Below are 20,078 nucleotides of genomic sequence, written 5' to 3'. Positions count from 1 at the left end.
GGGGGATAACCCAGGACCTCATGCATGCCTGCAAGGCTCTCTACCATCAAGCCACACACACAACCTCTATTTATACACGTAGGTGTAGGTGTGGAGGTTTGAATAAGGAGTGTCCCGAGACCTCACGAATCTGCACACATGGTGCCTGGTTGGTGGCACTGTTTGGGGAGGCTGTGGAACACTTGGTGGGGTGGAGTCTTGCGGGAGGAAGTCTGTCACAGGGTGTGGGTCTTCAGAGTCTGTAGCTTTGCTCCCTCCCAGTGAACTCTGCTTCGTTCGTGCATGCAGCTAAGATGTGATCTCTTAGGTTCCTGTAGCCATGTTTCCCCTGCCATTATGGACACCTGGCCCTCTAGAACCCTAAGCCACAGACTGGCTGCTTGGGATTGTGGGTGACTTTGGTTAATTTTACTTCTTTATTCATTTACTTATTCATTCATGTGGTAGTGGGAACTGAACACTTTATCACCGACTTGTCTCAGTCCTCTTTGTATCATCTATTCACTTAAGACAAGGTCTCATTAAATCACGAGGACTGGTCTTGAGCTTGCCATCCCCCTGCCTCTGCCTCAAGGAGATAGGATCCCTAGGGTATGCGACCAGGGCTAGCTGGTTTTCTCTCAGCTTCCTACAGTGATTGTGGATTACTTGTGTATAAAGATCTCATGGCCTGACTGACTCTCTTCCCTTTAATGAACATCAACAGTTTTTAGCATCAACTTAAACTCATCTGGTAAGGCCATGTCCCCACCTCTTGAACAAATAAAAATAAAACACCAGAACTCTGTTCTCCTAGAGCAGTGGTTCTCAACTCTCCTAACGCTGTGACCCTTTAATAGTTCCTCATGTTGTAGTGACCCCCCAACCATAGAATTGTTTCACTGCTACCTCATCACTGCAATTGTGCTGCTCTTATGAACTGTAAATATCCGCATTGCAAATGGTCTTAGGTGATCCCTGTAAAAGGGTCTTTTGACTCCAAAATGACCCTCTGTCTTAGAGAAAACAATTATTTCCAAGTGTGTGCAAAAAAAAAAAAAAAAAAAAAAAAAAAAAAAAAGCCAAGAATCAGTGGCTTATCAAGACTACTACCTACAGAGTAGATTGAGACCAAGGTTACCCAACCACACTAGGAAGAAAAGTAAAGTAAAGGGCCACTTACACAAACTTGTCTTAGAGACGAGGAACCGTCAACCTAATAGGGACAGAGCAGCCCTTGTAACAAGTGCAAAGGAGAGAGAGGCTCAGTTTCTTTTTCTATAAATAAATCCTTGGCAGGCAGATCACTAAAGGAACACAAGTCAATATAAACCTTTAGACATGGGGCTGCCAAACTTCACTTTTCGACAGTATATTAATTATGTAGTCAATAGCCATGGGTTTCATTAGTGTATTAAATACCACGATCAATATTATTTATACTTTTCAAAGACAGACCACTCAGGGAAAAAAATGGTGGGGAAAGGAGGGGGAACAATTTGACCCTGTAGTTCAAAAAAAGTCAGAACAGCACACCAGAGACCAGCAAGGGTTTCATGGAAGGCATAAAACACTGGAAATATGGACAGAAATCAGATCCCCGCCTTAATTATTCTGCCTCTTTTACAAAGAGACTGGAGGGAATTCAGAAACTATTTAAAATAAAGGCAAAATGATTAGAGCCCCTCCCCCACAACTGCTTAACACTGACTGGTGTCATGGCGGATGCAAAATAAGCATTGATCTCTAAGTGATAGATGAGAATCAGAACAGGAACAGCGTTTCAAGGCAAAATGTGTCCGAGAGAATTCCAAGAACTGTGGGCTAGAATCTACTTAGGCAGTCCTATGGGACCAGAATCCCTCACAGGCGTTAACAGTGGAACCAATTTCCAAGGCAGCCCGGCTGGTGATCTGATTTTTGAGTAGGGAAATCTGTTAAACATCATCCCAGGAGGGAGCCCATCTCTTCCACTCCCCACGGGTTTCTACACACAGCTGTGCTAGATTTGCTGAAGTGGCCGGTGAGGTCTGGGGACTGGCTAGGCGGCAACCTCAGATGACATTCCTGCTCACTAGCCCTCCGCACCCTCCGCACCGCACGCCATGGCACCACACCGGGGAGAGGACTGGAATGTTGTGAGCAGGAGATATCAAAGACCAGTGACTGGACGGAAAAGCTAGCTCACCATCTCTAACCTGCAATTTGTCAGTCTCAAACAGCACTGAAGACTGTGATTTTCTAGTCAATGCTTTGTAAGCAAGGTCAGATAGAAGCTCCAAAAAATTGTCAAGGCTTCAGCCAGAGAATCAAGTGTAACTCAATTCTTATCTCCTAAGATTAGGAAAGGGTAACGAAGGCTGTCTCCTAAACCAGTGAGCCTCAATCAAAGTCAGTCTCTGTCTGTTCTCAGCAAGGTGAGCCATCCGCCAAAGATGCCAACAGCCAAGAGCCAGGGATGTAGTGCAGGGCCGTAGTATCAACAGCTCGGAGACAGAAACAGGGGATCATGGCTTCAAGGTAGCTTGGGCTCTAGAATATAAGCTTGAACCCACCCACTTTAAGACTCGGCCCCAACAAAACAAACAAGCTGGGTATGGTGGTAGATCCTGTATTTCTGGTGCATAAGAAGCAAAGGAAGGAAGCTGAAGCCTGAGTTCAAGTCCCAGAAACCATGTGGTGGCTCACAACCATCTGTAATGGGATCTGATGACCTCTTATGGGGTTTCTGAAGACAGAGACAGTGTACTTACATATAATAAATAAATAAACCTTTGGGCCAGGACGAGTGAGGCCGGATAGGGAAGGGAAGGGGCGGGGGGTGGTGGTGGTGGTGGTGGGAATGTTTAAAAAAAAAAAAAAAAAAAAAAAAAAGGACAGTTGAGGAGAAACAGGCAGGGCAGACAGAGTGCATCAATCCAAATCCACATAGCTGGACTTAAAGTAATCTGGGAGACTGGTCTGTGAGGACCATTCCAGAGATTTAATCGAGTAAAGACCCACCCTGACTGAGTATGGGTGACACCCATGGATGGCCCAGGGGTCCAGACTGAAGAAAGAAAGGAGGAAAAAAGGGAGGAAGGTCAGCTGGTAGTGTTTCCAAGTGTTAGGACTACAGCCTGACCCCTGGCATTTGCTGGTCAGCTAGACTAACTCCAAAATCAAGCTCTAGGCCAGTGAGAAGACAGTGGACAGTACACACACACACACACACACACACACACACACAGAGGCTGAAAGTGAGCTAAGCACTAGTGTTCACCATGGTCTCTTCCTGACAAGATACAATGTGACTGGCTGCCACAGGGAGAGCTGTTACTGTCCCCTACTTTCTCCACCATGATGGATGGCACCCTCAAACTGTGAGCCAGAAGCAGCCATTCCTCCAGTAACTTGCTTTTGACAGGTATTCTGTCACAGCAACAAGAAAAGCAACTACAACACAGGGCTCTGTGGCCCTCGGCTCCACAAAGCCACCACAAGCTTAAGTGTACACATTAAAAGCCAGGCCTACAGCTGCAGGGGACTGCAATGCTGCCTGGATCCTGGCAGAGATGTGCAGCAGATGCCAAGAGGTGGGCTGCAGCAACCAGAGATAATTAATATGATTAGGAACACACTGAGCAAGCACGCTCTTGCCGAATGAAAAGCCTCACAGCATAATGACTGTTTTCTTCCTCGCTCACTGTCTCCACATTTCAAAGCTTGGTGTTAGGCTGTCGTGTAAACATCAATACAACCCCAAAGGGCTGGACCCTCAGCATTCCCGGGCTCAATGGATTTTCCTTTGTGTTTTCATTCATTTAAAGATGCATTTCAGGGTTGCAAACATTAGTGAGAATGATCTCCAGGCCTCAGTCTAATCTCCTAGTTTGTAATGAGTTAACATCTTTCCCTAGTGAATATTTATGAAGAAGGCTAATTAATTGCCTCCAAGTTACAAGAACCCTTTACAGTCAGAGAAAGTGGGATCCACAAGATATATACTGTTTATTTAAACAAAGCAAGGGAAACAAAGGGCTTCTTTCTTAAGTTCTATTTAACATAGCTTTAATACAGGTACAGGTCCATCTGGCAACCGAACGTAACGTTAACTGAGTGGAAACTCGGGTAACGCACTGTAGCGGCCTGGATGTCCCAGGGCCACCTCTGTCTTCAGGCTTTGTTGATTTACTAAGATTTTGTTATCTTCAAACAGGAATTATGTCACATGTAACTGACCCCACTCTGTGGATAATGAGGTAAATTATGCAATTTGGGGTTTGCTTTTCCCTAAGGGGACAGCAAGTCAATGCTTATCAGCTGTCCTCAGAAGAGACAATTTTGATTAATATCAGATTCATCTGACTCAGTCTATTAAACCTATTAAACCCTGAAGGAAGGATATTCAGATATTAACGGTAGGCCTTTGATTAATAATTCTACCTTTTTGCCAATCCAAGCATTAACAACCATGTGGTGGTCTCTCTGCAAAATCGAGCCTTTGATTTCAGGCAGACACACCCTTCTAAACACCTGGGTTCTCCCCCACTCTTACCCCCTCCAGGAGGAACTCAAGATAAAAAGGTGCCACCACTGGAAAAGCAAACTCCAGGTTACATAATCTGCCTCGTTATCCAGAGTAGGGTCAATGACTTGTGGCATAATTCCTGTTTGAAGATAACAAAATTGTATTGAATCCGACAAAGCCGGAAGACAGAAGGGACTGCTGCCCTGCTACGTGGCAGCCGAGAGCTGGCACTAAAGGTCTATACACAGCCTCTGAGCACTGTCTTTTGCCTATCGATGAGTCCCAAGAGGGCCCAGACAGACTGCCAGTCTCCCCTAGAGGAGCTTCATTGTGGAGCTATTGCATGGGGGTGGGAAGGAAGCCATTCTATTTCCGTTCTTCGCTCTCCAAGTCTGGCCACCAGTGGTACTTGCTGACATCAAATGTTCTTCCTGATGTTCATGATCAGCCTTCTGCTGTAGTCTCTGTAGTCCACGGGCTTCACGTCCATCACAGTGGCCTTAATTCGAGATTCATCCTTTAGAAAAGAGAAAAGCTGTTTGTGAGTGGCAGAGCCTGGCACGGAGTGGTGGAGATAACCTTTGCTTCAGTGGCTTCAATGAGTCCAGCAGGAAGAAGGGAAGTTTAGAAAGTCTCAGAGAGAAAGTGCTGTGAATTCCTGGAGATGGGCCAGACGCCCTTCCCCATCCTAGGTACTCTGAGCTCAGACCTAGCATCCTCCTGGAGCAGGCTCTGTCTTTATATGGATGCAGCTGGGGCCCAGCGCAGACAAGTAACTCGCCCTAAAAGATCACTTTCATCTAGAAAAGGTCTGTGGTGTAGGGACTCTGGCTTCTGCTCCAGCTCTGGGCAAGATGACCTCTCTGCTCCTCATCCCTGTCCAGAGCAGGAGGAGAGAAAACCCTTCAATCTCCCTTAATCTACCCGACTTTCTGACACCATCACACTAATGTTCATTTAACAACAACTAAAATATCTATTCACAGGTACTACGCTGATGATAATTCAGAATGTGCAAGCTTTGTGGCTGCAGGGGAGTTGACAGACGTCCTCCCCAGCTTGTCTCCTCATGGACTAAACAGCGTCTTTGAGGCAGAACAGGGTGACACCTAGAGACATGCAAGTCTAGCTGGGGGCCTTCGTGCTTCCATGTGCTTAGTAATTACTAAATGTACTGATGTTTACAAGTGTGGTTAGGAGCTAGACTGCCTGGGTTGGTCTCTTGGCCCTGCCACTCCATGGCTTTAAGTTCAAAGTCATTCTCTGTATGCTTCCTTAAAGCTCCAACACAGAAGGTGCTGCTGGGGTCAACAGGATAGATGGCTAGATAGATGGGGCAGGACAGATGGTCCAGTAAGCAGGGTTTATCATGTATGCAGCTCTATGGCATCAGGACTAGTATAAACACTTGTCGGGGTACTTCTATCAGCACAGGGCATTTGTTTAATATTCTGAGTTTTAGAACCTAAACTATGGGAAATGAGAGTCACACACATCATTTTCTCAAAGTCCACAGACAACAAACGTCTCTGAAGGCTGTGACAGACACGGTTGTAATGACCTCCTAAGCTGGCTTCCACATGAGCTGCCACAGTGCCCCGGCACAGGCAGTGAGCAAACCCCCACAGGCCTCACACTTGTGGTAAGTCCCTGCCACCAATGCTGAAGTGCCGCTGTGACAACAAACAGCAACTTCCCATCACAGCCCTCGGTCCCAGGAACCTTACTTACATTGTAGGTCTCCAGCTTGACCCTGATTTTGAATGTAAATGATCGAAAGTTGGCATTCTGGAAAACCTCTTCAAATGCCTGCTCGTTCTGCAAAAACAACACATGGGAACTACTGGAAATACTCATTGGACTGTCAAAGAAACGGAGAAACTATCACCTGAAGGGCTGAAATCACTTAGGAATGACTAACTTGTAGGTGGTGTCTTATCACACAAAACTGTTTAAGGAGAATTTTATTAAAAAACCAAATTCCTTATGGAGGAGTACTGTTTTCCCTTCAGTATTAACAAGGCTGTTCCTGGGAACCCCACCGCCAGTGGACACCCAATTTCAAGAATAATCAAGCTTGTTCTATAAAACGGCAGTTTCCACAGCCCCCACGCACGGCCTCCTGTATTTGGTAAATCAGCTCCAGATCATCTATATTACCAAACGTCAATGCCATGCAAGCACCACAGGGACCGGCCAGTGAACAGAGATGGGAAAAATAATCTGCACACAGTCAATAATAGGAAATCTACTCCCCAAACATTTCTGAACCTTAGCTGGCTGAATTTGTGGGTACTGAGAACAGACTTTATAAGTTCATAGAAGCAGAACCCTGTGTCAGTGCCAGGGAACAGAGGACCGATGCTCAGTGGGCAGAGCTTCAGGGTGGGAAATGGGAAACGTTCTAGAGACGAGAAGTAGAGCCAGAAGCATGACGATGTGACTATGGTTAATGCCAATATATATATCCAAAATGGTTTTAAAAACACACAATGGTATTTTTATGTGTCTTTCACCACAATTAAAAAAATGTAAATACTTTTAGGAACACATTTCTTTTCTTTTCTTTTCTTTTCTTTTTTTTTTTTTGGAACTCACTCTGTAGACCAGGCTGGCCTCGAACTCAGAAATCCGCCTGCCTCTGCCTCCCAAGTGCTGGGATTAAAGGCGTGCGCCACCACCACCCAGTGAGGAATACATCTCTGAAATTTGGAATACTAGTGGGGAATGGTATCTGAGCCCCAGCATGAACTGGGAAGTGAGAAGGAGAGGCGAGAGATGGCTTAGTGGTTAAGAGCACACACTGCCCTTGCAAAGGAAAGGCGGTCCTTTCCTGGCACCAATGTAGTTGCTCACAACCACCTGGAACCCCAATTCCAGGGACCTGACAGCCTCTCCTGGCCTCCTCAGGCACCAGGCAGGAAAGTGGTCCTATACACCTGCAGGTAAAGCACTTGCACTGAAATTAAACGAGAACTGAGTAGAAGGTACAAGCCTGTGGCCGCAACACAAGCCTTTAACTCCAGCACTGGGAAGCAGGTGGACGTTTTTGTGAGTTCCTGGTCTACCTAGTAAAAACCTGTCTCAAAGTAAAACAAAACAAAACAAAACAAAACAAAAAGTTAGAAACAAAACCTCTCACTAAATGCTTGTGTGTAATCACAGTGTTCTGGAGGTTAAGGCAAGAGGATTACACCTAGACTGAGGCCAGCCTCAGCTACATGGGCTTGTCTGGGCTACAGTGTGAGACCCCGGCCTCAAAACAAACAAAAAGAAAAATGCTCACATTATCATATACAGCCACCAAACCACTTCTGCTTCCCAATCCTTTAATGCTATCAGATTTGGTCACTTTTTTTTTTGTAGTTTTTTTTTTTTTTTTTTTTTTGTAGTTTTTTGTTTGCTTTTCGAGACAAGAGTTTCTCTGTGCAGCCCTGGCTATCCTGGAATTCACTCTGTAGACCAGGTTGGCCCCTAACTCAAAAAGATGTGGGTTTTTTTGTTTGTTTTGTTTTTGTTTTTCGAGACAGGGTTTCTCTGTGTAGCCCTGGCTGTCCTGGAACCCACTCTGTAGACCAGGCTGGCCTCGAACTCAGAAATCCGCCTGCCTCTGCCTCCCAAGTGCTGGGATTAAAGGCGTGCGCCACCACCGCCCGGCTGTGTTTTTTTTAAAGCTGGATTTTTCTTTGGGGGTGTGTGGGGTGATACCACTGGGCCACTGGGTGCCCCTCTACTGCATTCGCTAAGTTGCAAGTTGGCCTTGGCTTTCTCTCGCCTCAGACTGCTGAGGCAAAAACCAAACCAAACAACAAAAACAACAACCACCACCCCACCAAGAAAGCACGAACTTCAACTTTACCTAAAAGTACAGTTTATATAAGCTAAGTACCCTGCAGGTACACAGGTACGGAAACAGCTTCATCATACAGGCTTCTTTTAGTAGATGTCTTTTGAGGGGAAAAAAAAAATCATTCTTTGGACTTTCAACATATAAACAATATGATAAATCTTAAAAACCTTAAACCAGATGCCACTGCTCTTTAGGGTCAGGGAAGCATGGTTGCACGCTCCCAGAACAGCATGGTTCCCGAGGGAAGTCCTGTGTGTCCTCATTCACCAGTGCCAAGAACAGCCAACTATAATAAACTCATAAAAAATCCTGAAAGGCTGCCCAGGCCTGAAAATCTGATATGAAAATAGAGGGCCAGGCAAAAAACAGATAAAAGGCAGACTGCACTTTAAAAGTCAATCCCAGTTATCTGTGTGAAAGGACTTCTTGGGACTGTTTTCTAAGACCTCATGGATGATTTAAACAGGAGGGGTAGGCAGAAAGGAAGGAAAGCACACAGAACAAACGGGAAAACCTCCTTTGTGGCCTTTACAAGTATGCAACCAATATGGAGGGAATGGAGGGAGAAGGGACACTGTATATAGATACCAGTTCCCATGGCCTAGGAAATACGGCTTTTACTAACTAGTCTCTCTCTTTTTAACCTCAGTAAGTATCTTTCTTATGTTTGACATAATCCCTACTCTGCATTAAATAAATTTAGTGTATAAGAAGGCAAATTAGTAATTTTTTAACTATTTATTTGTTTTGATTGTGTGGTGTGCATGCCAGGTGCACACGTGGAGGTCAGAGGACAACTTCATGGAGCAGATCCTCTCCTTCCACCGTCCCAGGGGTCCCAGGGATGGAACTCAGGTGGTCAGACTTGTTTGGCAAGGACTTCACTCACTGAGTCGCCTCAAGGGTCCCAATTCACCCGTTTACTTATATATTTTTGAGACAAGGTCTTGCTATATAGTCCAGGCTAGCTTTGAACTCACTGTGTACACTAGCTTGGCCTGGAAGTTTGAGTGATCCTCCTGCCTCAGCCCAAGTGCTGGGACAATAGGCAGGAACCATCACTGCAGCAGGCAAAATGAAAGTCTTCTCTTTGGTTTATGACCTTCACCTGAGAACCTGAAACAGCAAGAGCCTGGATGTGCACTTGCGTTTCCTTCTTTTACTCCAAGATTTGACTCCACTTTCCTAAAAGGTGTTTATTAGGCTGAAGCACCCAACCTCTGAGCCACTTCAGGAGACACCTCGTAGCTCTGCAGTGACTGCATACCAGTTCTGATACATAAAACCAGCAATGGGGCAAAGGTGGCTTGTGCTTCTGTGCAATGTGCTCTGTATTCCCCGAGGCATCACCTCACACCAGATACACACAGAATGGACAGAGGTAAGTTCTCACTCAGTGCAATGAACACATACACCACACCCAAAGCAAGCATTCAACAGCCCAGGGGCATAAGGCAGGCACTATCACAGCGCTGATAAACATGCAGCCAACCTTCTCTTTGAGTTCCCCAAGGTACACAGTGTTCTGTCCAAGGATGGCCTCCGCAGACTCTTGGAAACATGTCACCCACTGGTTCTCCTGAAAATCTGCAATATTTGCCTAAAAAAACACAACTCTATTATTTCAGCAAATAAATAACAAAGGGAAGACACACCACAGAGGAGGGAAGTTTATCTTTTCCTACTTAAAGTAACTTCCAAGGGAGAAAAGCTGTTGCCATCACACACACACAGCCCCTGACTCTGTGCTTTGGTTAACAGGTCCCCATTATGAGGAATCGCCCACTTTCAGTCATCCTGTGGTGCACTTTTAGCTCAGTATCCAATAGATCACTGGAGCAACTCCATACCTTTATCATAAGTGGGCTGTGTGTTAGGTGATTCTGACCAGGCGTAGGCTATGCGAATGCTCTGAACACACTTAAGGGAGGCTGGGCCATGCTAGCACTGTTACGTACAGGTAATGCTATGGCAGTCTTACGGCACAGGAATAAGTTTAAAATGTGGTCTAACTCAGTCTGCTAGAGGTGTGAGTTTAGACCTCAGAAGATGGGTCAAGTAAACTTCTGCGGATGCAGAAGCATCAGTTAGAGCTGCTCCCTGTTAATGCACGAGCTTCGCACTGCAAGTTTGTAATGAGCCGCCACAGTAATAGTGGGTTCTTTTACTTATTTGTGTTCTCTCTCTCCCCACCCCCAAGCCCCTCCCCATGCTTGACATCTTTTCATTCTTTGAGACAGCATATACTGCAGCCCAATCTGCCCACATACTTGCTGTGTGGTCGTGCAGTCACAGCCCTGAACTCCTCACGCCTCTGCCCGACCCCATAACAAATGCCGAGATCACAGACACGGCACCATGTTCAGTATAAGTGACTGCTGTCCAGCAGGGCAAAGCCTTCCTGATTTACAAAGCAGCGGTAAGTGCCCCAGCCCAGATTCATCTGTGATTTCCTCACCACGAAGCACCAGGGTTTTACCACACCCTCCAGTGTCTTGCGGATGACAGCCAGTCCTATGACCAATGGATCTCATGATCCACCGATAAGACTCACCGATAAGATCATGCGGTATTTGAAATTGGGAAATTCCCGGTCACACTTCTCACAGCGGTACAACCCATTCTGCTGGTCAATCACTTTCTTATTGCAGTCCTGGGTTGGGCAGGCCTGGTACATACAGTTTTCTTTGCGAAGAAACACCACCGTTGCCACAGTGCTGAAATAGTCCGCCTGCAGGAAAAGAGGAGGACCAAATCAGCAGACACAGGTGACTCAAAGCTGCTTTTCCTTACAAGTGGTGAGCGCATGTATTCTAGTTCCCACGCTTACCGGGCGATTATGGAGAATCACTAACTCTGTGGTTTCAGAAATCACTCGTGCTACATGCAAAACCCACAGAGGTAACAAACCAGCACTCAGGCACATGGTTTTCTCTTTTTGGAGCCAGTGGCTCACTAGCTGGCCTTGAGCTCAGAGGTAAGTCTGCCTCTGTCTCTAGAGTGCTTAGCCACACACCTGGCCACTTACTTCTTTTTATTTATAGTTATTACTTGTTACATATGTGTGTCCACATGTATATGAATGCAGTGTGCACGCGTGTGAGGGTCAGAGGACAACTTTCAGGAGTCAGTTCTCTCCTTCCACTGTGCGTTCCAGGGAACGCAGGTTTCCAAGACAGCAGAAAAGTGCTGGGTTATCTTGATGCACACAATATTTTGAAATTATTTTTCAAAATTACAAGTATTTATTCAGTGTGTATATAGTGGTTTTGCACATATTCATATATATCATAGTATGCATGTGCAGGCCAGAGGACAACTTATGGGAGTTGGTGACCTCCCTTCACCATGCTGTGTGGGAGAGCGAACTCAGGCTCAGAGGCAGCGGGCCCTTACTCAGTCAGGGCTCGTCATTCTTTACAATGACTGATTTCTACCCTTATCTTTAGGGATCTAAGCCAGAAAAACCCTTTAGGCCCAATGAGCCACCCAGTCAGTCTCCACGGCCACTCCTCAGCCTGCTGTTGTGGACAACATGAAGACGGAAGGTGAGCCAATGAAATCTTACTGACAGTAACAGACAGCCAGTTCACAGGCTTGGCAGGCAACTCCTGGACTGAATAAGTTTAAGAGAACACAAAAAAGGCCTATGACTAAGATTGTCTAAGCGGAAAAATCTCTGTAAGTCACTCAGCATGAACTAGGTCCTGTTAGGGGTAGATACCTGCTTTGCCTCTGAACCCTGCACAGAAGCTTTTGTTTTTGGTTTATGTTCAGTCATGTCAAGTAACTGCGAAATCCAAGAAGATCCTGAATTCAGAGATAGGCTATCCCCACCTCCACCCCAGGGTCCCCCTGTGCAGCCCTGGCTGTCATAGAGCTCTTTATACAGACCGGGCTGGTAGCAAACTCAGAGACCCCCTTGCCTCCCAAGTGTTGGGATTAAAGGTATTTGCCATGCCTGGCTCACACTGGCTGTACTTGAGGTCTCAGACCAGAGGAGCAAAACAATGTGGCCATTTAAAGAGACTACGCTAGACACCAGTTTAGACAGCTCTGGGGCTGTGGGTGTAGCTCAGCTGATGAGCTTGCTTAGCAAGCATGAGCAGTTGGTTTTAAATTTATTTATTTATTTATTTATTTTTATATGAGTACACTGTAGCTAGCTGTCTTCAGACACACCAGAAGAGGGCATTGGATCCCATTACAGATGGTTGTGAGCCACCATGTGGTTGCTGGGAATTGAACTCAGGACCTCTGGAAGAGCAGCCAGTGCTCTTAATCGCTGAGCCATCTCTCCAGCCCCCAAGCAGTTGGTTTTAACCCTCAGCTAGACAGAACTGAATACCTAAGAAGGCTTAGAGGTGGGGGTGGGGGTAGGGAGGAGGAAAGATAGACCAGAGGTTAAGAGCACTGGTTGCTTTTGCAGAGACCCAAGCTCAATTTCCCAGCACCCGTACGGTGGCTCACAAACACCCACAGCTGCAGGGGATCTGATGTCCTCCTTGGGCACATATGGTTCACACATTTGGTTCACACGCAGGGTACCTCAGGCCACTATGCTGGCTCAGGAGTGAAGGTGCTTGCTGCCAACTTGAGTCTGATCCCTGGGACCCACAAAGAAGAGTTTGACTTCTATACATCCAAGGTGGAACTCACATGCCCTAACCACAAATAAGAAGTAACTTAAAATTTAAAAATAAAGCTGTAGGAGAATTTTAGGAGAATGCCTAAAGAGCTTCTCTGCATTTCCAGGTTAGAGTCAGGCTCAAAGCCCGATTTAAAAGTCTGAGTGCAGACAGGTGTTCTGTATGCCCAGTCCTGGCTGTCTACTGTCTGTCTTTAGTTTAAGAGAGCAACTGGGTGAGAAGAGAACCAGAATCTAGCCGATGTTTAATTCTCAAGATGTCCTGTAATAGCATTGTAAGTTGCTGTGGATGACAGTGATGGATCGGGCGCACAGTGAAACGAGACAGTGAGGAAGAAAACCTATATTGTATACGATGACAATAAAGGAGCAGCGGCGAGCGATATTTCGGGAGTACAATAGAAATAAATGATTCAAATATCCAAGAGAACGCAGGTTAGACCAAGGTTAGGAAGAGGACCACTAAGCACACAATGACATGGGAGATGCAACTAAAGTTAAATACCAGAGCCAGGCTTTGCAGGGCAGCAGCAACTCTTGGCTTGCGACTCAGGTGCTGCCTGGTGCATGACAGCATGAATTACAGTCTGGTAAAAAACCAACATGCACCTGCGGTGGGTTCACACTACACTGCAAAGCATGGTCATCACCACTTCCTCGGTACCCAAGAACTCTTCACACCAGTTCTGCCTCACACTAGAGGCTACAATACATCCCTTAGCAAGCACAGCTTCTACACCGGCCATGACTGAAAAGCAGTAACGTGGTGTTCTGAAGCAGGCCTCTGAGGTGAGGGGTGTGAGGTACCTTGTCGCCCTGGCCCAGGTTCTCTGACTTAGCTTCATACAAGGTTTTCCAGTTGGTGTTGTTCCCGCCGGCCCCTCCACTCCTGAGGTCAGAGATGGATACTCCATCTAAGGCTTGTCCTTCTGAGTCAAACCTAGGGGAGAAAAAAAGGTACTGCTGATAATAACTTCACATCCTTCTCCAATGTGTCATCTGAACACACCAGCCCAGAGCTCCATCCCCTCAGCTCTCACTTGGGTCCCAGCACACCCTTTCTTCCACCTCGTTTCCTTTCACGTCCCTCACCCTCCACCCACAAGGTCAGACAAACAGTGCCAAAGTGCCACAGACCCTTTCCCCAAACTGGGCTGCATACCGACAGCCGTGAACAAAGTCGGCAACAGCAAGTAACACTGGCACGGTCCCCCAGGCTTCGAGCCTTCACCCCAATCACCAAAATGAATCAGATGAAAAGGGACATTTATGTTTAACGAGTCTGCCAAAAATGTTTTCAAGGGAGAAAATCTTTTAAGCCTAATCAGTTATAGAACAAAATGTATTTCATCAGAAGGCATTATCTGGTGTGTTAGAGATTTGTATTCTCAGTGAGAATTTGTTTATAAAAATATCAAGGTTAAATTCATTTATATGAAATTATTATTAAAATTGATTATATTTTTTGACCATCTATTGGCTAATCTGAAGGAAAAGAAGCCAGGGAGAAGGTAGCAAGGACAGGTTAGTAGCACAGAACAGTGAGCTTGAGATTACAAACGCATCAACTACATGAGTGGTAGGTAATTAAATGCTCCCCCCACACAGGACTGACTCCCTAAAAACTACTCAATATACTGGCTGCTGCCCTAAGCCACGGACAATCACCTGCTCATTCTGTCAGGTAAGCAGCCACAACCGTCAGAGGACGAGGCCCATAAATCTGTTTCACCACTACTAGCCGCACAACTTTAAGGTTTCAAAAACTTCACACAGGCATTTGCCACCAAAGACAGGTCATCAGGAGTCAACAGAGCAAGGAGACAGGCAGCCCCTCTTACAATAAAAATTCCACTCTGTTAGCGCCAAGATCTAAAGATCGCTAATCCTTGCCTGGGTGGGGTGTGTACAGCGAACTTGTAGATCAATGACAGTATTTTGTTCGGGGGACAGACAAGCCTGTTTGTGATTCCTGTGATCACAGTTACTGACAGTGAAATATGAACACCTTAATGCAGGTGTACAATTAACCTGAAGTTGTGCTTAGAGCCTGGGGAAAAAAAAAAAAAAACACCAACAAACCAGACCAATAACATGGTTGTCTCTGGTCAGACTATTTTGGAATTCTGTCATACAATGCAATACTAGCTATCAGCACAGTTACACAGACGGACATACCCCACTGAGGATGACTTAAGTGACAGACACCCCAGATGCTCTAAGTGTTAAATATTGTTATTGGTTTATATCAGACTCAAAACAAAAATGAGGAGCACGAGTATGAGCTGTCTCTGTAGTCCCCTAAACTCTAAGGCACAGTGGAAACCATACATGCGCACGCCGTGACTACGGCTATACACTTTCCTTCAGCTTGGGCGAGATAAAGAATTTTCTTTGACCACCTCGATTCTTCCACAGGACACTCTCTGGATGAAGTGCTCTTCCAAGGCAGAGTTTAATGCCTTAAAAAGCTAGATTCCGTGTGGAGATTCTAACAAGCTCTCCTCATCTCTTGAGTGCTTTGTGAATAACAAGGTAAAGCCAACAAAGAGCCCATTGTTCTCGCTGTGCTTCCTCCGAGTCCAGAGACTACACAACAGAAGATGTGACCAGCTCCAGAGACTCAGCAGAGTAAGAAAGTACATTCTACCCCCACATCAGCTGCCCACCCGAAAACCAAAGATGCTCTCCACACTGTTCTTCAGCACGCAGCTGTTAAAGCCTGGTGCAATCAAGGTCAGCATGCAGCACTTACATTCTAATTGCTTTCTCTGACTCTCTAGGTTCATCAGGGGATCGCGGGCTTGTCGGTTTAAGAGGGCTTTCAGGCCACCATCTCAGAAGACAGAATGCCTCCAAGAAATATAGGAACCACTCCACTCAATAGCAAAGGCTTGGCAAAATAGCTTGGCAGAAGTCCACATGCTGACACTATCCAGCTCTTCCCAAAGCCTGAGCACAAATAACCCCTTAGCTGAGTTCCACAAAACCTACCATCCACGGAGCTTATAGGCCTCTGGGATGTCAGGATTCATAATGACAGTGCTAGAGGATAGGACTGAGAGGCTCCGTCCACCAAAGTCAGAAACTCGGGCGCCTTTGATGGCCATCACAGGCTGCCTAGAACCGTCAAATTTGTCAGCCTGCAAAGCAAACGCACACAAACATCACTGGCAGGAAGCATGTACAGTTTGATGGACAATAGTCAAGGAATATAGAGTGAATACAGTCAATGTGTGTAGACTCTGTAAGACAGACCTCATACTCAAGAGTCTGCTTAGACCTCCAGGAAAGCTGATCTGTCTCTAGAGCCCTGAGACGGAGTAGGAGAAAGCTGCAATAACCGATTGTCTATCTCACACAAGCAAAGGTCCTCAAATACGTGCTGGACAGCACAACTCTGAGCTAAAGCACCACAGCGCAAAAAGACGAGCACCCACCCACAGGCCTCTGCTCAGTGCAAGGACTCACATCTTCTCCCCACAGAGTTGCAGTCACCACTTTCCCTGACATGTCCATCAAATAGATATTTCTCTTAGCAACCTCTCTGTTGTTAGACTTCACGGTGATTTTAGTTGAATCTTCATAGCTCTTGCAGATTCCAATTATGTCTGAAACAAAGAACACTTTGTAAGAGCTCTCATCAAGGTTCCCCTTAAAACATGGCCAACGGATCAAAGGCGAGCATACTAGTTAAACCACTGCTCTCTGCCCTCAACCCCGGACGCACCTACAAGTGAGTCTTTAGACTTGCTCTCTAGGTCACCAATCCCTGTGAAATCAAACTGAACTGTGGGTAAGTGATGGCCATCTTCACAGGGAAGGACAGAGGTCTCATTATTGAAGGTCATCTCATAGTCATTTTTAACAGCTGAGAATTGTTTGTTAGCGATCTTCAGAGTGCCCTTTGAGAAGTAATACACCTGCAAAAGACGCCAAATCAGGGAGTGCTAGTCAGCCCATCAATACCTGTCTCCACACTGAAGTCTTCCAACTGTGCTCATGGCCCTCACTGTTCAGCTTGTCAGCTCTGATGCAACACTGTCTTACCTTGTTCACTTCAATAAGGGGGAAGAACTTGTCCACCTGTTCGTTGAAAGCTGTAGCTCTGATCTCACCCTGCAAAAGCAAGGGAGAGCACATTAGAACTGTGCTGCTAGGCCCGCGCTCTCAACAGCTAGAGCAGGCCATTTTGACATCTTTGGAGCAACAGCCCAAGTATAAAAAGAATCTCACAGGGCTGCAGATGTTCCAGAAACCCACATACACGGTTACACCTTCAAGCTTTCAGTTCTGATAAAACAAGAGAAGCTCAGCTACCTAAGCCTATAGCCATGACTTAACCATCTAAGTTAAAACATAAAATAAGGAAGCTTGTGAGATGATTTGGTAGATAAAGGTGCTTACTGTGCAAACCTAGCCACCCCAGTTCAATCCTGGGAACCTATATAAGTGTAGAAGACAATTACCCCACCAAGTTGTTCTCCAGCCTTTGCACATATATGCACAAAAATAATTTTTACATTTTACCAAAACATTTTTAGAAGAACTAGTTTAATATTCTGATAATGAAAACAGAAGGTCCTGGGTCCCGAGTGACGGGCTGGAAGCCCACAGGAAGGCGCGCTCAACTCCAATGATTCAGCAGTCTTCCTCACGCCTGCAACCTAAGTGACGCTTACTTCACAGTCAGGAGCTGGTGCCAAAAATGTTCCAACAAGCCATGCTTTCAAGCTGATTTCACTGTTACTTTTCTGTCAGGCAATATGTTACAGATGGATAAGAAACTTAACTAAATGGCTAAAATCTTATCCAGACAAGCTGCAGGAAATTGGTTTCTGATACTGAATCTGCCATCACAGTTAAGATATCTGCCATGCTATACCATAACAAGAGGAAGGGGGAAGAAGAAGAGGAGGGAGAGGAGGAGGAGGGAGGAGCTCCAGAGTCTTGACCTCACTGGTACCATGGTTTATTGTATGCGTGGGGTGTTGGCCAGTATGTGTACATGTGCATCCCTTGAGGGCCTGATGCCTGAGGGAGACCAGGAGAGGTGTTGGATCACTGAAACTGGAGTCACACATGGTTATGAGCCACTGTGTTGATGCTGAGAATTGAACCCAGGTCCTCTCACAGAACAGCCAGTGCTCTTAACTGCTGAGCCATCTCTCTGGCCCATGCATTTGCTTTAAGTAAAGCATAATAAGTATAAACGGCTAGAAACCATCCCCACAGACTAGTTAAAGCTGAGTAGCGGCTGCCTGCTTCTGCTGGAGGCAAACGCCCTGCTCTGCAGGTATCACCCCAGGGCTTCAGCTGTGCCCCCAGCAATGTAATTAGAACGCTGCAGTCTCTGCAGACCCTGAGACTATTTACAGTATACTAACTTCTATTGTTACAGATGCTTTCCTTTAGGAGCATTTTATGTGATGTGCCCCAGATAGCATCAAAGGTCTCCAACAGAAGGAAAGATACAATGACCACCATGTTGCACAGAGCTGAGCCCAGAGTCCGAGGAGGTCGGCGGCACAGTGCATACTCACACTTTCATCCACAAGTTCTATAGAGAAAAGCTTTCCTTCCCCCCGGGAATTGCTCCAGGTGCGGATCTGACTTTTGTTGGTGACACGGGCACAAATAGTCCACCTAAAAACCAGACAGATAACATTGGCGTTTGGAGTCTTTCTCACGTGGAGTAAAGATAGACAGGAAATCATCTTCCCATGGCCTTTCTTCTCTTCTGCAGCCTGTCAATGCTAGCTGTATTTTAATCCAGCTAATTAAAACCCCAAGATGACACACAGGTTTGACAGTTTATAGAATAAGCAAACAGTAAAATATACCAGGTAGTTTAACACTAACTCATTCTCCTGTCAAATAAGTAAATTTATAAGCCCTCTCCCTTCCTCAAAAAACATCACCAAGGCAACAAAATCCCTTTAATGAAAGGTTCCAAGGGAAAAACCGCAGTTATACCAGCAATTATAGTTTGCCACTATTTTCAATTACAGGAACTGACACAATCCCTATCCAGTGTCTGCCACATTTCTAATGCACCCCAAATAGAAACACAGGCCACAAAGCATGGCATTCATGGGCCACCAAAGAAAGCACGCCAAACGGTATGACCCTAGAGAGGGGCTACCAAAAAGGAGTCCCCAGACCCGAAACCTTGGCCTGGCGCCTATCCTGAAAACAAAACTTAGGTACACTGGTTTCTTTACTTAGAATTGTACAGGGGAAATTATCTGCACTATTTTAACAAGCACTGCAGGATAAATAACAACATAGCTTAAAGAATTCTAGAGGAAAAAACCCACTAATGTTCAATGTTTTAATTAATTTTTAATGGAAAAAAGTAGTATCAAAGAAATCCATGTCTAGGGCATATTAATGTGGTTAATACAAACAGGACAGATTATCTTAGCCAAATTAAACCATAGGAACGAGTTTTGGACTCAAAGCCATCTATTTATATAAGATGAAATGTGAATCAACGTACACACACACACACACACACACACGCCTTTCTATTCCTAAGCCTACCAAAAAACTCTTTAAGCAGTAAATAATTTTAAGCTCTAAATTAAAAAAAAAAAAGTGTTAAAGGCTTCCATAATTTGTATCCTTTTTTTTGCTTAGAAAAACAACAAACACATCCTATGACGCAGTGACCCTGAGTTTACGTGTAAGTCACATGTGAGCATACAGTAACTTCCTAGACCATTTGCAAACAGCCCCACACTGGTCCTGAGCAACAACTCACTTGGATTGGTAAGGGGTGAGGCTGGCGATGGGCACCACTTTAGACTGTGTCCCACCTGACGGCTGCAGCAGGCCAGTTCCAGCAGGTTTTCCAAATGGCTTTGAGGCACCATAAGCCTTAGCCACAGTGGAACCTATATAAACACACAGAAAAAGGGCAGTCACTTCCTTTTTATTTCTCAAAGTGCAGGTGCCATGGCACACATCTGGAGGTCAGATGATAATCTCCAGAAAATCCAACTTTTGTGAGACAGGTTTCCTTCACTGTCTTTCCTCCACACTTGCCAGGTTAGTGGGCACAGCTTCCAAGGACTGTCCCCTCTCCA

General features: G+C 45.7%; 1 protein-coding gene across 1 annotated transcript in view; it reads right to left on the bottom strand.

Annotated features, from left to right (window-relative positions):
• Positions 1 to 3,945: 3,945 nt before the first annotated feature.
• Positions 3,946 to 20,078, bottom strand: part of Rpa1 (replication protein A1) — a 47,287-nt gene continuing 31,154 nt past the window's right edge. Inside the window, exons 7-17 of the mRNA XM_034506393.2 lie at positions 19,754 to 19,886; positions 18,531 to 18,633; positions 17,038 to 17,106; positions 16,718 to 16,910; positions 16,459 to 16,598; positions 15,982 to 16,130; positions 13,795 to 13,927; positions 10,894 to 11,070; positions 9,832 to 9,939; positions 6,221 to 6,307; positions 3,946 to 5,006 (exon numbers count right to left, since the gene is read on the bottom strand). Coding sequence (XP_034362284.1) covers positions 4,908 to 5,006; positions 6,221 to 6,307; positions 9,832 to 9,939; positions 10,894 to 11,070; positions 13,795 to 13,927; positions 15,982 to 16,130; positions 16,459 to 16,598; positions 16,718 to 16,910; positions 17,038 to 17,106; positions 18,531 to 18,633; positions 19,754 to 19,886 — 1,391 coding nt within the window. The 3' untranslated portion in view covers positions 3,946 to 4,907. The remainder of the gene's footprint in view (positions 5,007 to 6,220; positions 6,308 to 9,831; positions 9,940 to 10,893; positions 11,071 to 13,794; positions 13,928 to 15,981; positions 16,131 to 16,458; positions 16,599 to 16,717; positions 16,911 to 17,037; positions 17,107 to 18,530; positions 18,634 to 19,753; positions 19,887 to 20,078) is intronic.

This window comes from Arvicanthis niloticus, chromosome 6 (assembly GCF_011762505.2).
Source record: "Arvicanthis niloticus isolate mArvNil1 chromosome 6, mArvNil1.pat.X, whole genome shotgun sequence".
NCBI lineage: Eukaryota > Metazoa > Chordata > Mammalia > Rodentia > Muridae > Arvicanthis > Arvicanthis niloticus.
The sequence above is the reverse complement of the archived record's forward strand: the minus strand, read 5'-3'. Positions and strand labels throughout refer to the sequence as shown.